Raw genomic sequence first — 26,424 nt, 5'->3', positions numbered from 1 at the left:
ACCACCATCACCACTGTTACAACAGTTGTCATGCCCTGTCACCACTTGAACTCCACTACTATCACTACTCTACCACCACCATAGTCACTCCCTGCACCACAACTGCCATTGCTACTACCTTACCACCACATCCACCTTCACCCCTACTGCCATGGAGACTAAAGTTCTTTGTTGCCTTGTTGGTCGTCAAAGCCTTGTTGGCAATAATCAATGGCGACTAAATTGACGTTGGTCACTAATTATCTTATCTCCGGCTACTAAAACAAACTTAGTCGCCAAACATAACGTTTTGGCGACAAAATATTTAATCGCCGAAAGTAATTAAATCAAAATGAAATTCTCTTTCAACGACTAAAATATTTAGTTGCTAAAACATTTTAGTCCCTAATAATAATACATTTACAGACTAAAAATTTTAATCACTAATAATAATACATTTAATAACCAAATAGTTTAGTCATTGTTAGTTTTCACGACTAAACATTTTAGTCGGCAAAAGATTAGATATTTTCATTTCATGATACTTTACGACCAAACATTTTAGTCACCGAAGGATGCCATATTCTTTCGTGACTAAAATATTTAGTCAGCAATAGTTTCTTCTCTCATTTTGATTTATTTTGACTACTAACTATTTGATCACCAAAAGTCTTTTGTTTCTTTTTTACTACTAAATATTTAGTCATGAAAAACCTTTGCTTGCATTTTCAGCTACCAAAATATTGAAAAACTTTATGTATTTTTTTATATAACTAATTTCTTGACCACCTGTATTTATTCCATTATTAGTGTAACCTGTACCCTGTATATAAATAAAATAATCCATATACTGATGAAATTAGCAACCATTCCACAACATGCACACATTTCACTTTCAATCGTCAAAAAAATAAAATCATAGTTAACATCAAATTATAAATGCAATAGAAATTCCATATAAACCAAGTATAATCCAACCTCAAAAATACAATACCATACATAACAGAGGATTAAACAAAATTAATATCCAAAAGTTAATCTATACTACCAAAAACTAATTTGTACCACACCAAAAAGTAATCTGTACCATGCCAAAAAAGTAATACGTACCGTGCCAAAACGTAATCTTTACCGCATCAAATAAATCATTAGTTTTGCACACTCGAATTTATATTGTTAGGTTTTTGTTATTGGCAATCCCGTTTAACAAAACTCCTTTCAGTTGTAATTTTATTTGATCTTTTATTTCAGTGAGGCTATGAGTTTTAGATTCGAATACAACCCGAATTGTGCCTATACATAAGAGTTTGTGATCTTAGTCCTATCATGTTTGCCACTTTGCTGAAGCAAAAAGCAAAATTGCAGTCGAAGTTGTTTGTCCGCTCGAGCGGCCATTCCTGCACTCGAGCGGAGATCGCGACCTTTCAAAAGTTCTACTCACTTGCAAAAGTATTGGGAGTTGTATTTTTCCGCTTGAGCTGCCAGTCCTGCGCTCAAGCGTAGATCCGTGTTCTGAAACACACATTTTAGTCAGTCTGCTTGAGCGACCATTTCTACGCTCGAGTGACCATTTCTACGCACGAGCGGAGATCACGATTTTGCTTTCTATAAATATGTGATTACTTCTGTTTCTAGGGTACAGCTTCCAGATCTTCTTATTAGGTATTAGGGTTCTCATCTGGAGCTTCTTTGCTTGTTTCTTTTGATATCTGTGAGAGTTTAATCATGAATTGAGTGGATTATATCAAAGGGTTTGTTTATTTTGTTTCATTCAAAAAAGAGAGGGTTGTTCTTCGATCGATTCCGTAAAATCGTTGTGTCGATTCATCTTTGATTGTTTGATTGGGATTGTTATTTAATGGTTAAAATTGATACATAATCACAAATAAATATCTCAGGATTTTTAGATTTTTCATATATAAAAGAAAAATATGTAAAAATCAAACACATATTTCAGGCAACAAGTAATATTTTACAAGTAATAATTGCACATAATTAATATTTATTTTTGCATATTCGCCATCCGAATGCCTTTTTTCTATTAAGTATAAGGTGTTTTCACCCCTAACTCCCAGCCTATATGTCCTATTTATGTACCGTTTGTTCCTACAGGTCATATTTGGCACGAGGAACCTTCACAACATTAGTTGGGGGCTTGTTTTGCATTTTCGCCCCCGAGCGCCTTTTTTCGAATAAGTTAAAGGCATTTTTTACTCTAACTCCCAACATACGTGTCCTATTTACGTACCGTCTGTTCCTACAAGTCACATTTGGCACAGGGAAGCTGGTCGTTACATCACAACATTGGTTGGGGGGTTGTTTTGTATTTTTTCCACCCAAACGCCTTTTTTCGACTAAGTTTAAAGGATTTTCGACTCTAACTCCCAACCTACGTGTCCTATTTACGTACCGTCTATTCCTACAGGTCATATTTAGCACGGGGAACTTGCCTGTTACATCACAACATTGGTTGGGAGTCTGTTTTGCATTTTTGCCACCCGAATGCCTTTTTGGACTAAGTTTAAGGCATTTTCAACTCTAACTCCCAACCTAGGTGTCATATTTACGTACCATCTATTCCTACAAGTCATATTTGGCAAGGGAAAGCTGGCCGTTACATCACAACATTTGTTGGGGGGCTATTTTGTATTTTCGCCTCCTGAACGCCTTTTTTTTTACTAAGTTTAAGATATTTTCAACTCTAACTCCCAACCTACGTGTCCTATTTACGTACCATCTGTTCCTGCAAGTCATATTTGGCACGGGGAAGCTGGTTGCTACATCACAACATCGGTTGGGGAGCTGTTTTGTATTTTCGCCCCCCAAGCGCCTTTTTTGTACTAAGTTTAAGGCATTTTTTACTCTAACTCCCAACCTACATGTCTTATTTACATACCGTCTGTTTCTGTAAGTCATTTTTGGCACGGGGAAGCTGGCTGTTACATCACAACATTGGTTGGGGGGACTGTTTTGTATTTTCGCCCCCCGAACGCCTTTTTCGACTAAGTTTAAGGCATTTTCGACTCTAACTCCCAACACGTACCGCTTGTTCCTACATGTCATATTTGTATTTTTCATATTTTATTAAGCATTTTAAAAATAATTGATTGTTTTTTGTTGCATTTATCCAAATATTTGCATACTCACTAGGGGTAAAAGTGAATCAATAGCCTAAATTAGTCATGTGTGTGCTGACAGGTATGATATTCGGTTAAAAATATTAACCTCGTAAAATGTTGTAAAGTGAATTGATGTTAATAGTTTAAGGGGGTATTTTTGCAAATTAATAGTTCCAAATGACATAGTTTGAGGGGGAAAGTGAATTTTTCCATAAGTGTTTTTATTGCATGATTTTTAAATTAACAGTGGAGGGTTCTTGAAGATGAGATTTTCATTGTTGTTCATTCTAATCTATAGGCATAAATCAATTAAGGACCCGAAAGATGAAATTTTCAATGCATCCTGAATCTAAAGCAGATAGCTTCTGGGTTAGTTCATTCTCCCAACCTTCCTCTTCTCTAGTTTGTTATTGAATTTTTAAAGTTTTGATTAGAGTTAAGTTTGTTGTGCGTGACTTCTTTCCATACTTCAAGCTTAGTATTTTATAAAGAAAGGATCACTAGAGGCAATGTTGGTTAATCGGCTACCATTTGTTTGTAAAATTGTCCATCAGAATGTTTTTATTTTCTTCTTTTCTATTTGGTGAGAATGATTCTGTTTTCTAGTTTTTTTCTGATTCTGTTTTTCTATTGTAGATTTGAATTAGTAGGCTTGCACCGCCATGTGCAACATTGGGTGGATTTCATGGAGTGGGCTCCAGTTCGGTATAACCCATTAATATTGATTAGCATTTTTTTTTCTTTATTAATCTGCAGTCTTTGAACAGCCCACAAATTTTAAAAGTTTTAGCTATCTGATCTAGTTTTGCTTTGTTGAATTCCAGATTATATTAAAAGCTTGTTATTTGAATTTATAAAGATCACATGGCTAAATAATGCAATATGCAATATGCAATATGTTGGAGAACTACATGAAAATAGTGCCAAACACCCAAAGTCCAGTAGATATACCTTCCCATCAATGGAAATAACCAAGAAAACATATAATTTGCAAAGATATTTACATGCAAACCACTTAATAATGCTTAAATCAACTGCTATTAAGTAGCCAATCAAATATTTAACCGCATGAAACAAAATTCCTTGTTCAAAGTTATGCAGAAGGAAGAAGAAAGTGAAGAGAGAAGAGAACGTGTGAGGAAGCAGCAAATAAACTCCGAAAAAAAATAATTCAATAGCCAACCTCCATAGAGAAATGTTTATAGAATTAGGTTGCAAAACGTTACCATATGTCAAGTCACTTAAATGGTCCTGGGATTAGGTCATGTCCATTAAGCACCACATGATATGCTAGAAAATAAAATAACCAAAATTAATCCCAAAATAAATAAAGGAAACTAAACCCTAACCTAACATTTCTTAGTTTTTCCTTTTTTATTTTTTTCCCTTCTTGTTCCTGGTTTTATTTTTATTTTATACTATTATAATTCTTTGTGGCAAGTCTTGATACTTTAACCATGATTTGGACTTGATGCAAGCAGTACTATTACCATCATCAAAAGCCAATTTCCATTTCACGTTCATTTTGAATTCTATTTGTTACGTATCAAGGTTTAATTTGTTCAATACAGGTGTTCGCTATTGTTCACTGGTGGGTGACTTTAATGAATGGTCACCAATGGAAAATTGTGCAAGAGAGTGCCATTTTGGGCATGATGATTACGGATACTGGTTTATCATTCTCAAAGATAAATTGAGGGATGGAGAAAAACTAGATGAATACTATTTTCAGCAAGATAACTATGTGGATGATTATGATAAAGGTGACTCAGGTGTTACCGTTGAGGAGCTCTTCAAGAAAGCAAATGATGACTACTGGGAGGATAGGTATATAAAACATCGTTTTGAAATTGTAGGTAAGTTGTATGAGCAAATATTTGGTCCTATTTACATACCGTTTGTTCCTACAGGTCATATTTGGCACGGGAAAGCTGGCCGTTACATCACAACATTGGTTGCAGGTCTATTTTGCATTTTCACCCTCCGAACGCCTTTTTTCAAATAAGTTTAAGACATTTTGGACACTAACTCCCAACCTACATGTTCTATTTATGTATCGTCTATTCCTACAGGTCATATTTGGCACAAGGAAGCTGGCCATTACACCACAACATTGGTTGGGGCGCTGTTTTGTATTTGCGCCCCTCGAACGCCTTTTTTTGACTAAGTTTAAGGTGTTTTCGACTTTAACTCCCAACCTACATGTCCTATTTACATACCGTTTGTCCCTACAGGTCATATTTGGCGCGGGGAACCTGCCGGTTACTTCACAACATTGGTTGGGGGGCTGTTTCGCATTTTCGCCCCCTCGCCTTTTTTTGACTAAGTTTAAGGCATTTTTGACTTTAACTCCCACTGTACGTGTCCTATTTACCTACCGTCTGTCTCTACAGGTCATGTTTGGCACGAGGAAGCTGCCGACTACATCACAACATTGGTTGGGGACTGTTTTGCATTTTCGCCCCTCGAACGCCTTTTTTTCGACAAAGTAAAAGGCATTTTCGACTCTAACTCCCAGCCTACATGTCCTATTTACGTACTGTCTGTCCTTACAAGTCATATTTGGCACGGGGAAGCTGCCGGTTACATCACAACATTGGTTGGAGGGTTGTTTTGCATTTTCGCCCCTCGAACGCCTTTTTCGACAAAATAAAAGGCATTTTCGACTCTAACTCCTAGCCTACGTGTTCTATTTACGTACCGTCTGTCCCTACAGTACAGGTCATATTTGGCACGGAGAAGCTGCTAGTTACATCACAACATTGGTTGGGGGGCTGTTTTGCTGCCACCCAAACGCCTTTTTTCGACTAAATTTAAGGCATTTTCAACTCTAACTCCTAGCCTACGTGTTCTATTTACGTACCGTCTATCCCTACAAGTCATATTTGGCACAGAGAAGCTGCTAGTTACATCATAACATTGGTTGGGGGGCTATTTTGCTGCCACCCAAACGCTTTTTTTCAACTAAATTTAAGGCATTTTAGACTCTAACTCCCAACCTGTGTCCTATTTACATACCGCCTGTCCGTACAGATCATATTTGGCACGGAGAAGCTTATGGTTACATCACAATATTGGTTGGGAGGTTGTTTTGCATTTTCACTTCCCGAACCACTTTTTTCGAATAACTTTAAGGTGTTTTCGATTCTAACTCCCAATTTAATTGTCCAATTTACGTACCATTAGTTCTCACAAGTCATTTTTGGTATGAGGAAGCTGCCCGTGACATCCCAAGAGTGCTTGGGGGGCTGTTTTGTATTTTCATCCTCCTAACGCCCTTTTCAACTTACTTTAAGTCATTTTTAACTCCAACCTAGTTGTCCTATTTACGTATTGTTTGTCCCCATTGGAATATTAGACAAAAGATAATATTGTTCCGATAAGTATAAATGGTAGGTACAGTTTAGGCTAGAGTACGTAAATAATATCAATTGACTAGTTCATTGTTAAATCTAACATATTTTAACAAATTATTTTAAATATCAATAAAATTGTTCTTACCAAACAGTAAATGTCAGTTGACCACCTCAGATCCCCAAGGGTTGTGTGAGTTTGGTGACTACATTATTCAGATGATCAACCCTTTTATTTGTCTCCTCCTGATCTTTTTGTCCCTGCGCCCGTTGTTGCAACATCTCATTGTAATATTTCTTACACTCCTCTCACTCTCTCATCAACTCTTCACGATTTGTTTGTTGCTCCTCACGAAGTGCTTTGAGGCCAAATCAAACGGGGGTAAATATATCTTGCCCAAAACTTTAAAAGTTGAGACCCAACTCTAAATAGGTTCTTTGTTGTATAGACCACCCTCGAGTACTTACAACCTTGAGTGGCACAACATAGGAAATCACCAAATAAATCCTTATGATATAATGGAAATTGGGCCATAACAAACTTAAGAAGTCAAAAAAAAAACACAACAAAACCACCTCCTACCCCAACATCTTCACTCATGATGCAGACAACACAGGTTATACCTACTTAATAGCATTAATAGAGTTGAAAACTGAAGGGAGAAAAACAGATTGTTTGAGGCAAGATTACCCCGCAGCCATTTCAGCAGCCTTTTTGACACTTGAGTCATGTAGATTCTTCATCTCATCAGCACTCCCTCAGTTCCAACCTCTATTTTCTTTCCTTTTTCTGATGTTGTGGCACTTCCATCAATTTCAGAACTTGAACTGAAAATTTGTTGCACCTGTTTTAGCTTTCCGTCATAAAAGGACTTATGTTCAGATAATTGCTTCACTTTTCTTTTGTTAAATAACAAAGCATAGTGGTTGGACAAAGACTCCAATTCCTGCAAATGATATCAATTTAGGAGCTTAAGCCAGAACTATCATTCCAGGTGGCATTGGATTGAAAGACATTCAACCAAGAAGATAAAGAAGGTGACCTCCAACTGTTTTGGACCTCTGTATATGTAGAAGCATCTATCAAATGTCACTTCTTCAAACAATTGATCCTCATCATCTTGTGCTTGAGCTCCCTTCTTATCAACTTCAATACCAGTTTCTGTAATCATAAGATCAATGGTCTCCTTGCCTACAAGCTCAAGCACTTGCATTCCCTTTGCAGTAAAAGCTTTTCCACTCTATAAAACAATGGCACAGAAATAAGTTACTACGAGCAATTAATAAGATGACAAGTGTCATGAGTACCTCTATTAAGGATGGGGCAACATAACCAGCTGACGGCATACCCCCCTGTTGAATAAATTCAGCAATATTTACAGCAGAATTCTCAAGCCTGAAAAACACAAGAGACAAAAATCATTTAATTAGCAGAAAAAAATTTAGGACCTTCCGGGCAAGAAATAAGTGACTGTGACCCCATCAGCCATAGTCTACCACGATAATTGGTCAACGGGCATCTACAAGTTTGCACACACAACTTTCATATATTCAGTATTTTTTAAATTTCCTAGATTCTGGAAGTTTCTTTGAATGTAAATTGAAAATCAAAGGATTCCTACTGCCTCACCTACAACATTAAAAGTTCTACCACTTCGAAAACAATTTGTAACAATAACAGTGAAAGAGTAGCCACTCACTACTGTATGACTATATCTGAAAGTAATTATACTTATATTCTTAACGATTTCTAGACATATATGGATATACCCCATAACATTCTGACAAGTATTGTACCATCAAAATTGCCTTCCAGGGTGTCACTTTGTCATCCAATCATCTAAATGATGTAATAACAAGCAGTGAACACTAAATTTACTCCCAAAAGTGCAGTTCCAAAGATATCAATATGAAGTATAAAAACCTTGACCCTTGCCATTCTAAACACAAGTATGCATAATCATTAACTTCTTGAGAAAGTACACTAATAAAGAATCTGAAGTCTCATCTGCCATACACGTCAATTTGTGTATAACGAATGTTGTTTTCATGAGAATAATTAATTATAAAAAGAGTATATTTTAAAAAGTTGAGTTGCAATGAAGTCAAATTTTTGAACAAAATCAGAACCCCCTCTTAACGCACTTCCTAATGCAAAGCTAAAAGTCAAAAATCTTCACACACCCTTTCACCTTCCCAATAATCAATTTATTTAAGTTCATTTTTTTTCTCATAAATTGTAAACAACAAAAAAAAAAACTACACCAAACACACTGGCACAAACTCTCAAAATAAAATAAAAAAAAAAAAAAGAAGAAAAAAAACCATAAACACCACCATAAGCTGCACCAAAAAAGGCTTAATAATAAATAAGTAAAACTGACACTTTGAAATGAATTAAAGCAACTCAACTAAACAAAAGTGCATCCCAAGAATTTGTCAAATGCAACCCATAACCATCACATACAATATTTCAGACAGCAACCCCAAGAAACAATTACCGAACAAATTTAGTCATAGGACCCAAGAGAATAAAGAGTAGCAGAAAAGGAGGTAGGTTTCGTAATCGGAGGTAGAACTAGTGCCCCATTTTAATTTTAACTCAGAAAAAGAATGAGATAGAAATCTGAGGACAGACAAAAAAAAAAAGTAAAGCCTATATCAGTACACACTCCATCCTCCCAGAATCATGGATTGATGAAACTAACACTAGTTTAAGGAGAGAGAATTTAAAGGACGAATGACCTCTGTAAACAAATATGGAGGGTATGAATGAGGAAATTATGCACCTCTGAAATCAAAGAGAAGACAAACCCAAGATACAATTTATTTAAATTCTCATATTTGTGACATGCCTGGCCAAGGATTCTATATTCACTAGCCTTCTCTAATTTATCCAAAGCAGCCTTACGCAGTTTATCATTCTCATCTTCACTTTCTCCTTGAACTGCAGATCCTTCCATATCATCCTCCTTCGAAGATTCTAAGTCCTCCTCAACCACATTCTGCATATCCACAATGCTCTTTGCTGCAGTCATAGCAGCCTCAACAGCCTGCAGCATGAAACCATAACAAGGTTGCAAATAATCTACCAAGGACATCATGCAGCATAGCACTGAATGTTAGGAAAATAACACGTGGACATTCAAGAACCATGTTTATGTATTGTCTCCCTCATTTTAGATTGAAAAGCATAATTGTCTATTTTGTAAAAACCAACAAATGAAAAATGAAAAATGAAAAATGTAAAAACAAGCAAATGAAAAAACCGGATCATCTCAAGTATTCATAAGATACTCATAAAGCCTAATACACATGGTTTTAATTCTAAACTTGTTTTCATTGTGACATGCATTGTGACTAGTCTTAGCAATTTTGACTACAACAAACAATTCAAAGCATTTGGCATCTCTTATTCTCCCAAGTTAGTGCTCAAAATGGAGCCTAATGACTTGTGAGCGTTGTCGTTTTTCAGCTTTAAAAATTAACAACTTTTCTTGATAATCACAAAGACAATGTCACCATTGATCAATCAAAATGTGTCTACGGACACAAGACATGTGATTAGCTTCGTCTAATCTAGGTTCAATGTCACCATAGAAAGGCATATTAGAGACATCAGCTATTTTGCAGAGAACTGGAGTACTGGACATTAATGCTAGTACTCTGTGTGTTTTCTACAGAATGGATACGGAATCTGTTAACCATGTCCTATTGCATTGCCGATTGATTTGGAGGGTCTGTTCTAGAGTGTTGAAGTGGTGGGAGTTGAACTGGCCAATGTCACGCCCTCAAAATAATAACATTAAACCCATCAAATAAGACATTGCGTTGACGTATAAACAAACCACCTTCTATTATTCATTAGTGTCTCATTACATAAGTATTACATGTTAACATCATAACAAAATGCCCTACGGGCTTACAGCTTTCCAAGTTAACACTTGGTTACAACAAAGAGTACTAACTCGATACACATTAAGCCCTTGGCTTGAAGTTACATATAATACATCAAAAGTAAAACAACAAAACATGTCCGCCTCTAGCCTCCCAGCTATGTCCTTGGAGGTGGCATGCTTCCTGTACCTGAAAATGATATTCCCATATAGGGTGAGCCACAGCCCAGTAGAAATACACTAAACCAACCATGGACAATGACTAAAACATTAGCAATTGATAGTTGGTCAACACTGATACGATCACATAAATTACATATTTATGTCAACGACTTACAAGTCCCATTTACTTTTCATTTTCCCCTTTTCAACAGATAAGCATGCTAGCTCTATCATCATTTCCACAGATATGTATAAAAACTATATCTCACATTCAGATAAGCATAAAAGCTATATCCATATTCTCAACAGATATGTATATCAACAATATCCACAGATAAGCATACAAGCTATATCCACATTCTACAACAGATATGTATATCAACAATATCCACAGATAAGCATACAAGCTATATCCACACTTCACAAAGATAAGCATATGAGCTCTATCTTCACTTCTCTAGACAAGCATATGAGCTCTGTCTACGGAGTTCATCCCCTATCTCCTCCCAATACCTATCCGATTTAGAGGTACATCCCCTATCTTCCCCTAAACCGCGGAGTACATCCCCTATCTCCTCCTCTACACATAACGTATATAAACACATTGGTTCTATATACAATCACACAATACACACAATTAATGTATTCTATCAACCGTCAAGTCCCATGACACATTTCATTGATTAGTTTCAGTTTACTTAATCATCAAGCATTGTCTACAACAATCACGACTATCCTCCACCGATAGCCCAAAGCAGTATTTCTAAACAGAAAATAAATGCACAAATGGATATTCAATCAACATTTCATTCCTCATTTCTCACAATTAATTATCTCAATTAATTAAACAATGTAATTAGGCCATTTTCCATAATTACCATTTCAACCCTTAGGTCCCATTTTCATCAATGATTCAACATTAATTCCATTTTCCATGCCAAACATGCATCTAGGTTTATTATGAATAAAACCCCAACTTTTGTAAAATTACGCAAAAGCCCCAAACTTTCACCAAATTACCAAACCAAGCCCAACATCTCAAAATACCAAAATTTAAAGACAAAACCCATAGAGAGGAGTAGGATATCCCTACCTCAAATTCGGAGTCCCAAAGGAGAAGACGACAAAACCCAACGTGCTCCAAAACCCGAGATTTTCAGATTAAAATGAAGCCCTCGACGATCAACAACTTTTTTGTAAAGGCCAAAGGTGAGTAAATCACTCCTACTAGATCAAAACCTAGAGAGAAGGTAGAGTCTAGAGTGAGAGGCTCAACAATGGTGTTTTGGAAAAGTAAGAGAGAGAAGAGAAAGCAAAAAGTGATTTGGAAAAGTCACAATTTCGGAACTTTAACCCAGTTCTACGCTCGAGCGTAAAACACCCCGCTCGAGCGGCTACTCACAGACTTACGCTCGAGCGGCCAACCTCCCGCTCGAGCGCAGAATGCACTCGCTCAGCACTTTTGCAGAACCAGACCTCCGCTAGAGCTCCCAACCCTACGCTCGAGCGTACAACACTGCACAACAAATACTGGATGGGTGTATTCCCCGCTCGAGCGCCAACATCTCCGCTCGAGCGGACAGGCCAAAAATCTGGGCAACTAGTTTTGGTTTCTAAACTCAACCAACCTGAAACAAACCCACCCAACACATCCCATAACTCAAATATGAAGTAAAGAGGATGCAAACAAGATAATAGTCGACTACCAACATCTACAGACATAAGTCTGGATCACTATACAACAAGGGTAAACCCGGGATCGCTATAACCTCCCCCCCTTAAAGAATTTCGTCCCCGAAATTAAGCACAAATTTTCAAAAACAAGTTTTTCTCCATTTAAACAATGTTACACTTGAACATTCAACAATTCGACCCATTACCGGTCATCCCATCCCTTTAACAAGAGATAACACAATATGTAAACAACATATGTATTTTCAACATGCATTAACATTATGCACTATCTTTCCAATTTCAACAATATATTCAACACATATAGTGTCACATTCAACTTCCATATGAGGCAAGTTCCAAACATACTTCCAATAATCAAAACATTTTCAATGTTTCACAACTTAAGACATATGTAAAAGCTCTTAAGTTCAACAACATGCAAACTTTAAATACAAGATTACATATCAACAAACAAGTCCGGATATTTCTCTCGGACTTCCAACTCACGTTCCCAAGTGGCCTCCTCCACTCCGTGATGTTTCCACAAGACTTTCACCAAAGGAATGGTCTTGCCACGCAGGACCTGATCCCGCCTATCCAAGACCCGAACCGGTCTCTCCTCATACGAGGCATCCTCATCTACCTCTAAATCGGTCCAATCCAACACATGTGATGGATCTGGCTCATACTTCCGAAGCATACTCACATGAAACACGTCATGTACTCCGGACAACTGCGGCGGTAAGGCTAAGCGATAAGCAACCTCACCAATCCTCTCAAGGATCTCAAAAGGACCAATAAACCGAGGGGATAACTTCCCACTCTTCCCAAACCTCATCAGACCTCGCCTAGGTGATATCTTCAGAAAGACATGATCACCTACCTCAAACGCCAAAGGTCTCCTCCTACGGTCGGCATAACTCTTTTGTCGACTCTGGGCTGTAACAAGCCTCCTACGGATAAGCTCAACTTTCTCCGTCGTCTCCCTAACCAACTCCGGACCCAACAAAGATGCATCACCCACCTCGGCCCAACAAACTGGAGACCTACACGGTCGGCCATACAAGGCCTCAAACGGTGCCATACCGATACTAGACTGAAAACTGTTGTTGTAGGCAAACTCTACCAATGACAAGTGCCTCTCCCACGTCCCACTGAAATCCAGGACACAACCCCGAAGCATATCCTCGAGGATCTGAATAGTACGCTCGGACTGCCCGTCAGTCTGAGGATGATAAGCCGTACTAAAGGTCAACTTAGTGCCCAAGGCACTCTGCAAACTCTGCCACAACCTAGCAGTAAAACGAGGATCTCTATCTGAGACGATCGTCACTGGGACCCCGTGCAATCTCACTACGTGCCGAATATACAGGTCGGCAAGATGATCTACCGAATCTCTCACGCACATAGAAATAAAGTGCGCCGACTTAGTCAACCGGTCTACAACCACCCAAATAGCATCACTACCCCGCTGAGTCCTCGGAAGACCTACAACGAAGTCCATAGTGACATGCTCCCACTTCCACTCGGCAATAGGCAAGGGTTGCAACAAACCCGCTGGCCTCTGATGCTCGGCCTTCACTTGCTGGCAAGTAAGGCACTTCGATACGAAAACTGCCACATCTCTCTTCATACCCCGCCACCAAAACTGGCGACCCAAATCCTGATACATCTTAGTACCTCCCGGATGCACCGCAAGGCGCGAATGGTGAAACTCTCGGAGTACTTCCTCACGGCAAGACTCCGGTACAAACAAACGGTCTCGGTATCTCACACTCAGGTCGGGATACACCGTCAAACCCTTCTCAACTTTCCCACTGGAGATCTTCTCTCGGAGGGATTCTACCTCAAGGTCACCTCTCTGTGCCTCTAACACTCTAATCACAAGTGTAGGCTGCGCAACAACAGAAAACAAGGCCGCAGCCTCAACAGATTCGCCCAGTAGCAAATCAAACTCGCCAAGTGCTCCCAACATCTCCCATTCCCGGATGGCTATACAAGCTACATCACTAATGGTTTTCCTACTAAGGGCATCGGCCACAACATTGGCCTTTCCCGGATGATAATGCAACTCAAAATCATAATCCTCGATGAACTCCATTCATCTCCTCTGCCTCAAATTCAAGTCTTTCTGTGTAAACAGATACTTCAAACTCTTATGATCCGAGAATACCTCGAACCTCTCACCATAAAGGTAGTGCCTCCAGATTTTCAAGGCAAAGATCACTGCTGCTAGTTCTAGGTCGTGTGTGGGGTAATTCTTCTCGTGTATTTTCAACTGACGTGAGCCATAAGCTACCACTTTTCCCTCTTGCATCAACACACAACCCAAACCCTCTCGTGAGGCATCACAATAAACCGCATAACCCAACCCTCTCTCCGGAATAATCAACACCGGAGCGGTGGTCAATCTAACTTTCAACTCTTGGAACGACTTTTCACAAGTCTCACTCCACACAAACTTGACTCCCTTCCGAGTCAGTCTAGTCAACGGTGACGCTAACCTGGAGAAATCTTTCACAAACCGACGGTAATACCCAGCTAATCCCAGAAAACTGCGGATCTCAAACACACTCTTAGGCTGTGCCCAATCTTGCACTGCCTCAACCTTGGATGTATCAACAGACACCCCTTCCCCGGATACCACGTGGCCTAAGAATTTGACTTCCCCCAGCCAGAACTCACACTTCCCAAACTTGGCATACAGCCTATGGGCTCTAAGTAACTCAAGCACCACTCTCAAGTGTGCCTCATGCTCCTCCTCAGAAGACGAATAGATAAGGATATCGTCCACGAAGACAACCACAAATCGGTCTAAGAACTCCCGGAAAATCCGGTTCATCAAGTCCATAAAGACTGCCGGTGCATTGGTAAGCCCAAATGGCATCACCAGAAACTCATAATGGCCATACCGCGTACGGAATGCCGTTTTCGGAATATCCTCATCCCTGACCCTCAACTGGTGGTAACCCGATCTCAAGTCTATCTTAGAGAAACAACGGGAACCCTTCAACTGGTCAAACAAATCATCTATACGGGGCATAGGGTACTTAGTCTTAACCGTAGCCCGATTCAACTTCCGGTAGTCAATACACAATCTCAAGGCACCATCTTTCTTTTTAACAAAGAGGGCCGGTGCTCCCCATGGTGAAACGCTAGGGCGAACAAAGCCCTTATCGAGTAATTCCTGGAGCTGAACTTTCAACTCAACCAACTCTGCCGGAGCAAAACGGTAAGGTGCCATAGAAATCGGCGCCGTACCAGGCACTAAATCAATAGAGAATTCTATCTCCCGGTGAGGTGGCAAACTAACAAGTTCTTCGGGAAAAACATCCGAATACTCACAAACCACCCTCGGCAACACAATCCGGGTCTCAACACACTCGCTACTCTCAAAGCTAGCAAGTAAACCACTAAGCTCACTTCGCCCTCGCGAATCATACCCCGGTGGCAAAACACTACCAACCCGGTCTCCCAAGAAATGGAACCACTCCCCGCTCAAGGTACATAACGTGACCCTCTGGCGGTAGCAATCAATAACAGCCCGGTATGACGATAGCCAGTCCATACCCAAAATAACATCAAAACCCTTCATGGGCATGACAATAAACGGAAAAGGAAGCCTATAGTCGGTGACCTCTATATCACATCCTCTAACACCCTGTTTCAGGATCAACTCACCACCCAAAGGTGATACCACACAAATAGGAGATGCTAACTGTGCTAACTCCAATTCCAAAACAGATGCAAATGCAGCAGATACAAAAGAATGAGATGCACCCGTGTCTATCAACACACTAGCAACTGAGTTGCAAAACAGAAAAGTACCTCTCACCACTGATGGAACCGGTACTAAATCCTGCGCGGTAACAGCATACACGCGCCCCGTAGGCCCCTGGTCTACCTGCTCACCTCTCGGAGCAAAAGACTGCTGCACAGACTGGGATGACGAAACTCCCGGATTGGCCCTCGAGGCCTGCACAGACTGAGCTGGCTGAAAACCCTGCGTCTGTCTAGAACCAGACGCTCCCGAAGTGGCACTCAACTGTGGGAAAAACCTCTTCATGTGCCCAGGTTGTCCACACTGATAACAAGTCAAGAGCTGCCCCCTGCCCAAACTCTGACTCGGCGGTCTAGCTGAAGAAGAAGCAGCTTTCTGACCCCCACCCTTCTGCGGGCAAACAGAAACCTTGTGACCCAGCTGGCCACACTTGTAACAGGTGAAATCCCCCTGACCACCTCTCCCGGAGCCTGCACTCGGCACTGGGAAGGTCGATCTAGCAACACCACCCTGCGACTGCTGAGGGTTAGAACCCCTCTGCCTCCTGCCATCACTCTGACTATCCTGGCTCCTCTTGGAGCCTCTCTGACACTCATCCTCCTCCTGCATCATAAGCTCCATATGAGCTGCAGCATCCACTAGGTGTCTATACTCTCGAATATAAGACCCACCAACTCTCAACTTGAGGCCCCGCCTCAACTTCCGCTCAAACTCATAGCAACGGCGTTCCTCAGACGCCACCAGTTCCGGTGCAAACCTGGACAAACTGGTAAAAGTAGCCTCAAACTCGGCCACTGACAAGCCCTGCTGATTAAGCCGGCTAAACTGATCCCTCAGCTTCTCTCTAGCTACTGCAGACAAAAACCTCTCCTGAAAAGCATTCACAAATGCCTCCCAAGTCCCACCAACACGAGCCTTCTCGTATTTCCACCATTGACCCGCATCTCCCTTCAGCTGGAAGGATGCCAAGGTCACTTTCAGTGCTCCGTCCTCGATGCCAAGCATCTCAAACGTCTTCGTTGTCTGTTCGAGCCATTCATCTGCCTTAAGCGGATCTTTAGGATCCCCGATAAACTCGTCCGGATTACACCGAAAGAACTCCCTCTTCAAGAAGGAAGGCCCTGCCTCAACTGTCTGATTCTCAGCCCTAAGAATACCCAAAGCTCCTGCTAACTCTCTGGCCAAGGCACCCATAGCCTGCTGACCCACTGGCTCGGCCACAGTGGCCTGCCCAACCCCCTCCTGCACTGCCGGAGTCTCACCCTGTAACGGTACTTCCTGCCTCGCAGGTCTACCACGTCTAGCACCCCTTCCTCGTCCTGACATCCTAATAAAGGCAACACAGAACGTTAACACATTCATAAGTGTGCCAAAACTAAACACTCACGTCCTAATGCATGGACAACTGTAATTCACTCCACGTAAGCACATAAGTCACATAAGCACTTACGAATTTCATTTCCGGATAATGATAGTCCCGAGGCGTTACTAGAGTTCCGGTTAGAAACAGCATTGATCAAGTGCTTTTCCAACAAGACTCCCAGAAACTCAAGGATCCGATCAACATCCTAGAAATTAAATCCCATACCCACATAGTCACATAAGCATGTTAGCATTTAAGCACATCACATATGATACTACATCTAAGTCTCTATCAAGCGAGACAAACCCATTGTGATACTAATCACTTCCCACGTACCCAAAGTATTCGAACCCGATACGCTCTGATACCAAGTTGTCACGCCCTCAAAATAATAACATTAAACCCATCAAATAAGACATTGCGTTGACGTATAAACAAACCACCTTCTATTATTCATTAGTGTCTCATTACATAAGTATTACATGTTAACATCATAACAAAATGCCCTACGGGCTTACAGCTTTCCAAGTTAACACTTGGTTACAACAAAGAGTACTAACTCGATACACATTAAGCCCTTGGCTTGAAGTTACATATAATACATCAAAAGTAAAACAACAAAACATGTCCGCCTCTAGCCTCCCAGCTATGTCCTTGGAGGTGGCATGCTTCCTGTACCTGAAAATGATATTCCCATATAGGGTGAGCCACAGCCCAGTAGAAATACACTAAACCAACCATGGACAATGACTAAAACATTAGCAATTGATAGTTGGTCAACACTGATACGATCACATAAATTACATATTTATGTCAACGACTTACAAGTCCCATTTACTTTTCATTTTCCCCTTTTCAACAGATAAGCATGCTAGCTCTATCATCATTTCCACAGATATGTATAAAAACTATATCTCACATTCAGATAAGCATAAAAGCTATATCCACATTCTCAACAGATATGTATATCAACAATATCCACAGATAAGCATACAAGCTATATCCACATTCTACAACAGATATGTATATCAACAATATCCACAGATAAGCATACAAGCTATATCCACACTTCACAAAGATAAGCATATGAGCTCTATCTTCACTTCTCTAGACAAGCATATGAGCTCTGTCTACGGAGTTCATCCCCTATCTCCTCCCAATACCTATCCGATTTAGAGGTACATCCCCTATCTTCCCCTAAACCGCGGAGTACATCCCCTATCTCCTCCTCTACACATAACGTATATAAACACATTGGTTCTATATACAATCACACAATACACACAATTAATGTATTCTATCAACCGTCAAGTCCCATGACACATTTCATTGATTAGTTTCAGTTTACTTAATCATCAAGCATTGTCTACAACAATCACGACTATCCTCCACCGATAGCCCAAAGCAGTTATTTCTAAACAGAAAATAAATGCACAAATGGATATTCAATCAACATTTCATTCCTCATTTCTCACAATTAATTATCTCAATTAATTAAACAATGTAATTAGGCCATTTTCCATAATTACCATTTCAACCCTTAGGTCCCATTTTCATCAATGATTCAACATTAATTCCATTTTCCATGCCAAACATGCATCTAGGTTTATTATGAATAAAACCCCAACTTTTGTAAAATTACGCAAAAGCCCCAAACTTTCACCAAATTACCAAACCAAGCCCAACATCTCAAAATACCAAAATTTAAAGACAAAACCCATAGAGAGGAGTAGGATATCCCTACCTCAAATTCGGAGTCCCAAAGGAGAAGACGACAAAACCCAACGTGCTCCAAAACCCGAGATTTTCAGATTAAAATGAAGCCCTCGACGATCAACAACTTTTTTGTAAAGGCCAAAGGTGAGTAAATCACTCCTACTAGATCAAAACCTAGAGAGAAGGTAGAGTCTAGAGTGAGAGGCTCAACAATGGTGTTTTGGAAAAGTAAGAGAGAGAAGAGAAAGCAAAAAGTGATTTGGAAAAGTCACAATTTCGGAACTTTAACCCAGTTCTACGCTCGAGCGTAAAACTCCCCGCTCGAGCGGCTACTCACAGACTTACGCTCGAGCGGCCAACCTCCCGCTCGAGCGCAGAATGCACTCGCTCAGCACTTTTGCAGAACCAGACCTCCGCTAGAGCTCCCAACCCTACGCTCGAGCGTACAACACTGCACAACAAATACTGGATGGGTGTATTCCCCGCTCGAGCGCCAACATCTCCGCTCGAGCGGACAGGCCAAAAATCTGGGCAACTAGTTTTGGTTTCTAAACTCAACCAACCTGAAACAAACCCACCCAACACATCCCATAACTCAAATATGAAGTAAAGAGGATGCAAACAAGATAATAGTCGACTACCAATATCTACAGACATAAGTCTGGATCACTATACAACAAGGGTAAACCCGGGATCGCTATAGCCAATCCCTAAATCTGTTGAGAAGCTAATGCAGTGGTGGGCAGGTGCAAGATTCAAAAGGAAGGAGTTGTGTATTTGGAAGATTCATTCGGGGGCTGTTTTGCATTTTCGCCTCTCGAACGCCTTTTTTCGACTAATTTTAAGGAGTTTTGGACTCTAACTCCCAATGTACGTATGCTAATTACATCTCATCTGCCCCCACAGGGCGTATTTGTCACGAGGAGCCTGTCCGTAACATCCATAGAGTATTCGGGGGCCGTTTTGCATTTTCGCCCCCCCCAAATGCCTTTTTTCGACCAAGTTTAAAGCATTTTCGACTCCAATTCCTAACCTACGTGTGATAATTACATGTTTTCTGTCCCCACATGCCCTATTTTTCATAAGGAAGCTTCCCATGACATCCATAGAGTGGTTCGGGAGCTATTTTGCATTTTTGCCCTCCAAACGGCCTTTTTCGACTAAGTTTAAGGCGTTTTCTACTCTGACTCCCATTGTACGTATGCTAATTACATCCCATCTGTCCCCACAGGTCCTATTTGTCATGAAGAACCTGCCCGTGACATCCACATAGTGGTTCGGGGCCTGTTTTGCATTTTCGCCCCTCGAATGCCTTGTTTCGACTTAGTTTAAGGCGTTTTCGACTCTAACTCCTAATGTACGTGCGCTAATTACATTCCGTCTATCCCCGCAGGTCATATTTGTCATAAGGAAGCTGCCCGTGACATCCATAGAGTGGTTGGGGGTTTTTTTTGCATTTTCGCCCCCCAAACGCCTTTTTTCGACTAAGTTTAAGGCGTTTTCGACTCTAACTCCCAATGTATGTGTGCTAATTATATTCTGTCTGCCCCCACAGGTCCTATTTGTCTTGAGGAAGCTTCCCATGACACCCATAGAGTGGTTCGGGGGTTGTTTTGCAGTTATGCCCCCCAAACGCCTTTTTTCGACTAAGTTTAAGGCGTTTTCGACTCTAACTCCCAATGTACGTGTGCTAATTACATCTCGTCTGTCCCCACAGGGCGTATTTGTCACGAGGAGCCTGCCTGCAACTTCCAGAATGTAGTTCGGGGGCTGTTTTGCATTTTCGCCCCTCCGAACGCCTTTTTTCAACTAAGTTTAAAGTATTTTTGACTCCAATTCCTAACCTATGTGTGCTAATTACATGATGTCTATCCCCACATGTTCTATTTGTCATTAGGAAGCTGCCCATGACATCCATAGAGTGGTTCGGGAGTTATTTTACATTTTTGCCCCCCGAACGGCCTTTTCGACTAAGTTTAAGGCGTTTTCGACTCTAACTCCCACTTTACGTGCGCTAATTACATCCTGTCTACCTCCACAGGTCCTATTTTTCAAGAGGAACCTGCCCGTAACACCCACAGAGTGGTTCAGGGCTGTTTTGCATTTTCACGCCCCGAACATATTTTTTCAACCAAGTTTAAGGTGTTTTCGACAGAGTTATGAAAGTAATTGGGACACCATTTCTAAAACCTGGGGATAAATACAGGCTGCTATTCCCAACATGTAGATGTAAGTCTTACCTCTTCTACACATTCTCTTTTAATTGACCTATGGAACAATTGCCTGAGGTTTCTTCTGGGTGGACAAGCTAGAATCATTTACAAAGGGAAGTGCATAGGTACTTTGGGTATTGTGCATCCAGAGGTATGTAAAATATTGCTCAAGAAAACTTATTTTAGAAAGGAAATTACTTGGATAGTTGCTGTAAGATTCTTTTGTTTTTTTGCTGTTATAATATCCTTGAGGGGGAATAGTTTGAAAAGCATGATCATAATGACCTATATTTTGGAGTGTGTGCAGGAATTTTTGTTTTTCTTGTGAGACTTTAGTTTAGTGTTTTTTTAGCAAAATGGATGGGAAATAGTTCCCACATGAAGAGAGATTTCTCATTGAAGCATATTGTCTTCTTTTTCATTTTTAAATCTTACTATGTGAATGGTGAACCTTATAAATTTGAAACTAAGGTTTCTTCTCTCTAGATTCACTTCGCTCTCTCTTGCCTAAACCCGAGCAAAGGGTATATAAGCAATACCTTTGGACTTGTAATCACCCATCACCCCAACTCCACTGTTGTTGAAATGGAGATTTGAAGTATGAATGGTGACTAAATAAACATATTAGAGTTTCATGGACTTGATTATCAAGCATTTCTATTTCATTATTAAAAGAATGATTAATGTGAGAATATGTTTGATGCTTTGTGTCTGCATGATATAATGAGATGGTTGGTGGCTGACCACTGGCCAAGTACATACCTGTCACGATATTGTAGTGAAAAAAAGCTTTCCTCTATGTTTCATGGCCTTTGAGTATGAGGTCGGGTAATACTAAGCTAATAGAAATGTGTATTTCGTATATAAGGCCTGTGCTGAAGTTTGAATTTAATTGTTCAAGTTGTTGTACCCTTTGAGTTTAAAATGATGGTGCTTAGAAGGGATAAGTTATGGCAAAAATTTCCTTTTGTGTTTTTAGCATCACAGTAAAAAAGAACAATTAGAAATAATAAATATAATGAAACGGGAAAATATTAATTACAACGAAAGAGAAAATGGTCTCCCACAGTTTCAGCTTATATTTCTTCTTTTCCTTAATTGGTTGGTTTACATGGTGATGAAGCATGCCATTATGATTCACTGTCTATTTTTGGTTCCTCAAACAATCTGTGATATATGTTAAAATTGATGTATTATTGATTGATATATGTTAATATTTATTACAATGATTCATGATTCCTATATATAGAAGAGGGTGAGTGTGTCGTAGGTGAGGAGTAGGTGGAGAGTAGGTGAAGTAGGTGAGTGTGTAGTAGGTGGTAGTGGTAGGTGTGTAGTAGGTGAATTTTAACAGCCCCCCGCAAACTCAAGGGGGATAGGAACTAACCAACTTGAGTTTGGAGAGAGTAACAAAACAAGAAAATACATAAAAATAAAAGAGGATAGGAGACACTGTATGGTCGTGTCAGACCATTGGTGAAGACACTGGATGGTGGTGTCATAACGTTGTACAGGACACTGTATGGTGGTGTCATAACGTTGTACAGGACACTGTATGGTGGTGTCATAACGTTGTAGAGGACACTGTATGGGGGTGTCATAACGTTGTAGAGGACACTGTATGGTGGTGTCATAACGGTGTAGAGGACACTGGATGGCAGTGTCAGACCAATGTAGAAGACAGTTTATGGGGTCATGTCGGACCGTTATAGCAGACAATGTTGTGACAGTTTACGGAGTCTTGCTGGACCCTTGTAGAAACTAACCAGAATCAATGTCGGGACAGTTTACTGAGTCTTGTCGGACCCCTAAAAAGTCGCACCCTCAAAAGGTGTGCCCAATCTGTCAAAAGGCGTGCCATCAAAAAGCGTGCCCAATCTATAAAAAGGCGTGCCATCAAAAGGCGTGCCTATCAAAAGGAGCGCCCATGTTGTCGGCGAGCGCCGAGAGGCGCATGATGCGCGTGTCTGCCTCGGCTATTTAACCAAGGTTGAGGCGGAAGCTGTGCAAACCAGTCTGAAACCGCCGAAAATCCTTTGAAAAAACTCTTCCGTTTCTGAGAAAGAGATTCTAGAACACTCTGTTGCCATTCTGTAACCAACCCTTCTCTGAAACACTCAGCAATCCATAACATGGCCTCGTCTTCCCGTTCAGCGACCCAGAATATGGCCTCTTCGTCCCGTGGTCTGCTCACTCTCTTTCCAGACCTCAACGAGTCAACAAGAGAGATAACTGGTGCGGTGGCCAGTGAACCTCAACCAAACACCGCTGGTTTTGCTCCGTTGAACTTTCCGATGCGGTCTGTGGAGCAAAAAATGGCGGTGCAAACTGATATTGAGGCCAATCAGTATACTTTGAAGTCATGTGTAGAAACCATGACGGCGGTCACAAACTTGTCGCACCGGCTGCAGAGTAGGACAAATGAGGTGCAACAGTTAAACGCCCAACTGGCTCTGCTCCAACGCATGTATAAGGATGCGTGAGCAGAGATAAGTGTGCTAAAGGCGGAAAACAAGGAGCTGAAGCGGAAGGCCACCGTGATGTTCCGATTTGGAGGTCCGCCATATGCTGTAGTGGAGGAGCAGGGTGGAGTGATCGTGCCCAGTGGAGTGGGAAACACGGAGGCAACACCGTCAAGGGCCGCCCAGGACGGAGGCAAGAAGAAAAGACCGGCGGAATAGGCGAAGAAGTGAGGTCGGTTGGTGGCCGGCTGCAGAAAAGAAAATAAAGCTTTTGGTGTTGTGTGGTGGTTTGTTGTTGTTGTTGTTGTTTTTTTTTTTTTTTTTTTTGTTGAAAATTGTGATCGGGGTTGATCCCTGAGATGAATAAAATATAGTTTGGTGTGCAAAGCTATATGGTATGAATGGAATTGGAAAAAGATTAAAAATAATGTGAAAGAAAAATAAAGAAAGAAATAATAAAAATATATTTGAAATCAAAAATGAAAGATGGGGGAAATAAGGAAAGTGGTTTGGAGAAAATAAATAAAAATAATGGAGTTTGAAATCAAACGGAGGAGAGATGATGATTTTTTTTTTTTTAATATAATATAATAAAAAGAGAGATATATATATATATATATAAAATAAAGAAAGTGGGGAACAAGAGTGTAATGAAAAGAAAAAGTATAGGTTGGAGAATCTGAGCATCGTGGGTCACATGGGTGAGTGGTGGTAAAGGAAGTAAAAGAAAAAAATAAAGAAATGAGTGGGTGACCCGGTGGATGTCCTTGAGTAGAGAGAGAGAGAGATTAACACATTCAGAAATTTTGCTTCCAGCAGAGTGTGTATAGTGAGCAAGCCTTCAAAACCTGAAATACCTAACACCAATTTATCTCACCTTCCTAGACAGCAGAGACATCAATCTTGGATGATTTTAGTTTTTATGAGGAAAGAGAAAAAAAGCTTGCAGGAAAGGAAGGCTAGACAGCAGCAAAATGCCTCAGTTGTTGCTGATGCATCCTCGATTATTCAACTTTCTGATAACTTCGGTGAAGCCCTACAGTTGAAGTTGGAAGATGATGCATCCTCGATTATTCAATTTTTTGGTGTTGTTTTTGTTTTGATTTGGTTTAATAATAATAATAAGAATAAAAAATAGATAAAGAAAAGAGAATATTTTTGAGTGGAAGATGTTGGGGGCGATGGTGTAATGTTCAAAAAGAAAAGATAAAAAAATAAAATAAAATAATGATTTGAAAAAACCAGTGATGGTGTGTGAATCTGTGAGTTGATATGGCGGATTATAATATATTATAAGGGTATGGTGGGAACAAGCCCACGAGGTGATAGCTGGGACACCACATATTCAAAAGTGGTGGAGACAAGCCCACGAGGTGACAGAGAGTGAGAGAGGATGGTGTTTTTCTTTGATCATTTCTGGTGCCATCCAACGGTAAGTGCTCGTGAATCCCTTTGCACTGCCGCATTGAGACTCCAAGCATGAGATTCCAAAATCTGCTACCTTCTGCCCCCCAAGCAATAAATTCTCTGATTTAAGATCCCTGTGAAGTATCCCCAGAGAATGAAGAAATTGCATCCCACGTGCAATGTCGAGGGACAACTTCAGAACTAGGTTGAGAGGAAGTGAATAAGGCTCCTGCTGATGAAGGTATTTTCTGAGAGAGCCCACAGCCAAATACTCAGTGATGATACAAAACACGGGGGGTTTGTTACATGCTGCAACAAATAGTTGATCCACCAACTGTGCAAGCATCATCAGCATCGCCAAGAGGATTTTGTGTGGGAAGGTTCAGGAAAGTGAAGGTATGTGTAGAAAATAAGTGGACTAGGTTGAGGTCCGGCGGACGGCTAAGGTGAGGTTGCCGCCCGCCGGTGAAGCGAAAATATTAGGTTCTAAACCTGCTCTGATACCATGTTAAAATTGATGTATTATTGATTGATAAATGTTAATATTTATTACAATGATTCATGATTCCTATATATAGAAGAGGGTGAGTGTGTAGTAGGTGAGGAGTAGGTGAGGAGTAGGTGGAGAGTAGGTGAAGTAGGTGAGTGTGTAGTAGGTGGTAGTGGTAGGTGTGTAGTAGGTGAATTTTAACAATATATTTATTCTTTTGTAAAAATAGCAGAGCAATAGCTAACTGGTAGCCTGCCTTGAGATTTGTGATTTGAACTATTAGAGTTGAAGCCAAACATTGAAAAATAAGAGATGTAAATTATTCTACATGAAATTATTTTCAGTGTAAATTATATTACATCAAAACAAATGGAGCCTAAAATAGACAGAAATTTCCTTGAAGCAAAAATACTTCTGCAATACTCTCTTCATTGCAGAAAGCAACACTAAAAGCAAAAATAAAGGCTCCGTTTGGTGGAGTTTTCAAAATCTAGTTCCACACTCACTTTTGAGTGTGGTGTTTGTTTAGGGTTTTTAAATCATAATTCTACACTCATTTCTCAAAATTCAATTCAAAACATAATCATTACTTTTCAAAACTCATAACCAAACACATAATTCAAAACTCTTTTCAAAACTCCATTCAAATCAATATTTTAAAAATATTTTAATTTTGTTAAGATTTTAAATATTTTAATATTTAAATATGTTACGATTTTTTTAATTTTTTAATTTTTTTAATTTTTTGAATATTTTTAAATATTACGATTTTAATTTTTTAAATTTTAAAATATTTTATAAAAATAAAT

At 40.1% G+C, this 26,424-nt stretch overlaps 2 protein-coding genes across 2 annotated transcripts in view; both read right to left on the bottom strand.

Moving 5' to 3' along the window:
• LOC114272442 (putative disease resistance RPP13-like protein 1) overlaps positions 1-26,424 on the bottom strand; it is a 295,308-nt gene that overhangs the window by 134,875 nt on the left and 134,009 nt on the right. The gene's annotated exons all lie outside the window — the stretch shown is intronic.
• Positions 6,451-26,424, bottom strand: part of LOC145820620 (uncharacterized) — a 46,743-nt gene continuing 26,769 nt past the window's right edge. Inside the window, exons 2-5 of the mRNA XM_082916903.1 lie at positions 9,363-9,504; positions 7,760-7,847; positions 7,495-7,692; positions 6,451-7,398 (exon numbers count right to left, since the gene is read on the bottom strand). Coding sequence (XP_082773029.1) covers positions 7,192-7,398; positions 7,495-7,692; positions 7,760-7,798 — 444 coding nt within the window. The 5' untranslated portion in view covers positions 7,799-7,847; positions 9,363-9,504 and the 3' untranslated portion in view covers positions 6,451-7,191. The remainder of the gene's footprint in view (positions 7,399-7,494; positions 7,693-7,759; positions 7,848-9,362; positions 9,505-26,424) is intronic.

The sequence above is a fragment of the Camellia sinensis genome, chromosome 2 (assembly GCF_055761805.1).
Source record: "Camellia sinensis isolate YWXY chromosome 2, ASM5576180v1, whole genome shotgun sequence".
Classification (NCBI taxonomy): Eukaryota; Viridiplantae; Streptophyta; class Magnoliopsida; order Ericales; family Theaceae; genus Camellia; species Camellia sinensis.
Note: the sequence above shows the minus strand (reverse complement) of the source record. Positions and strands in the feature narration are given on the sequence as shown.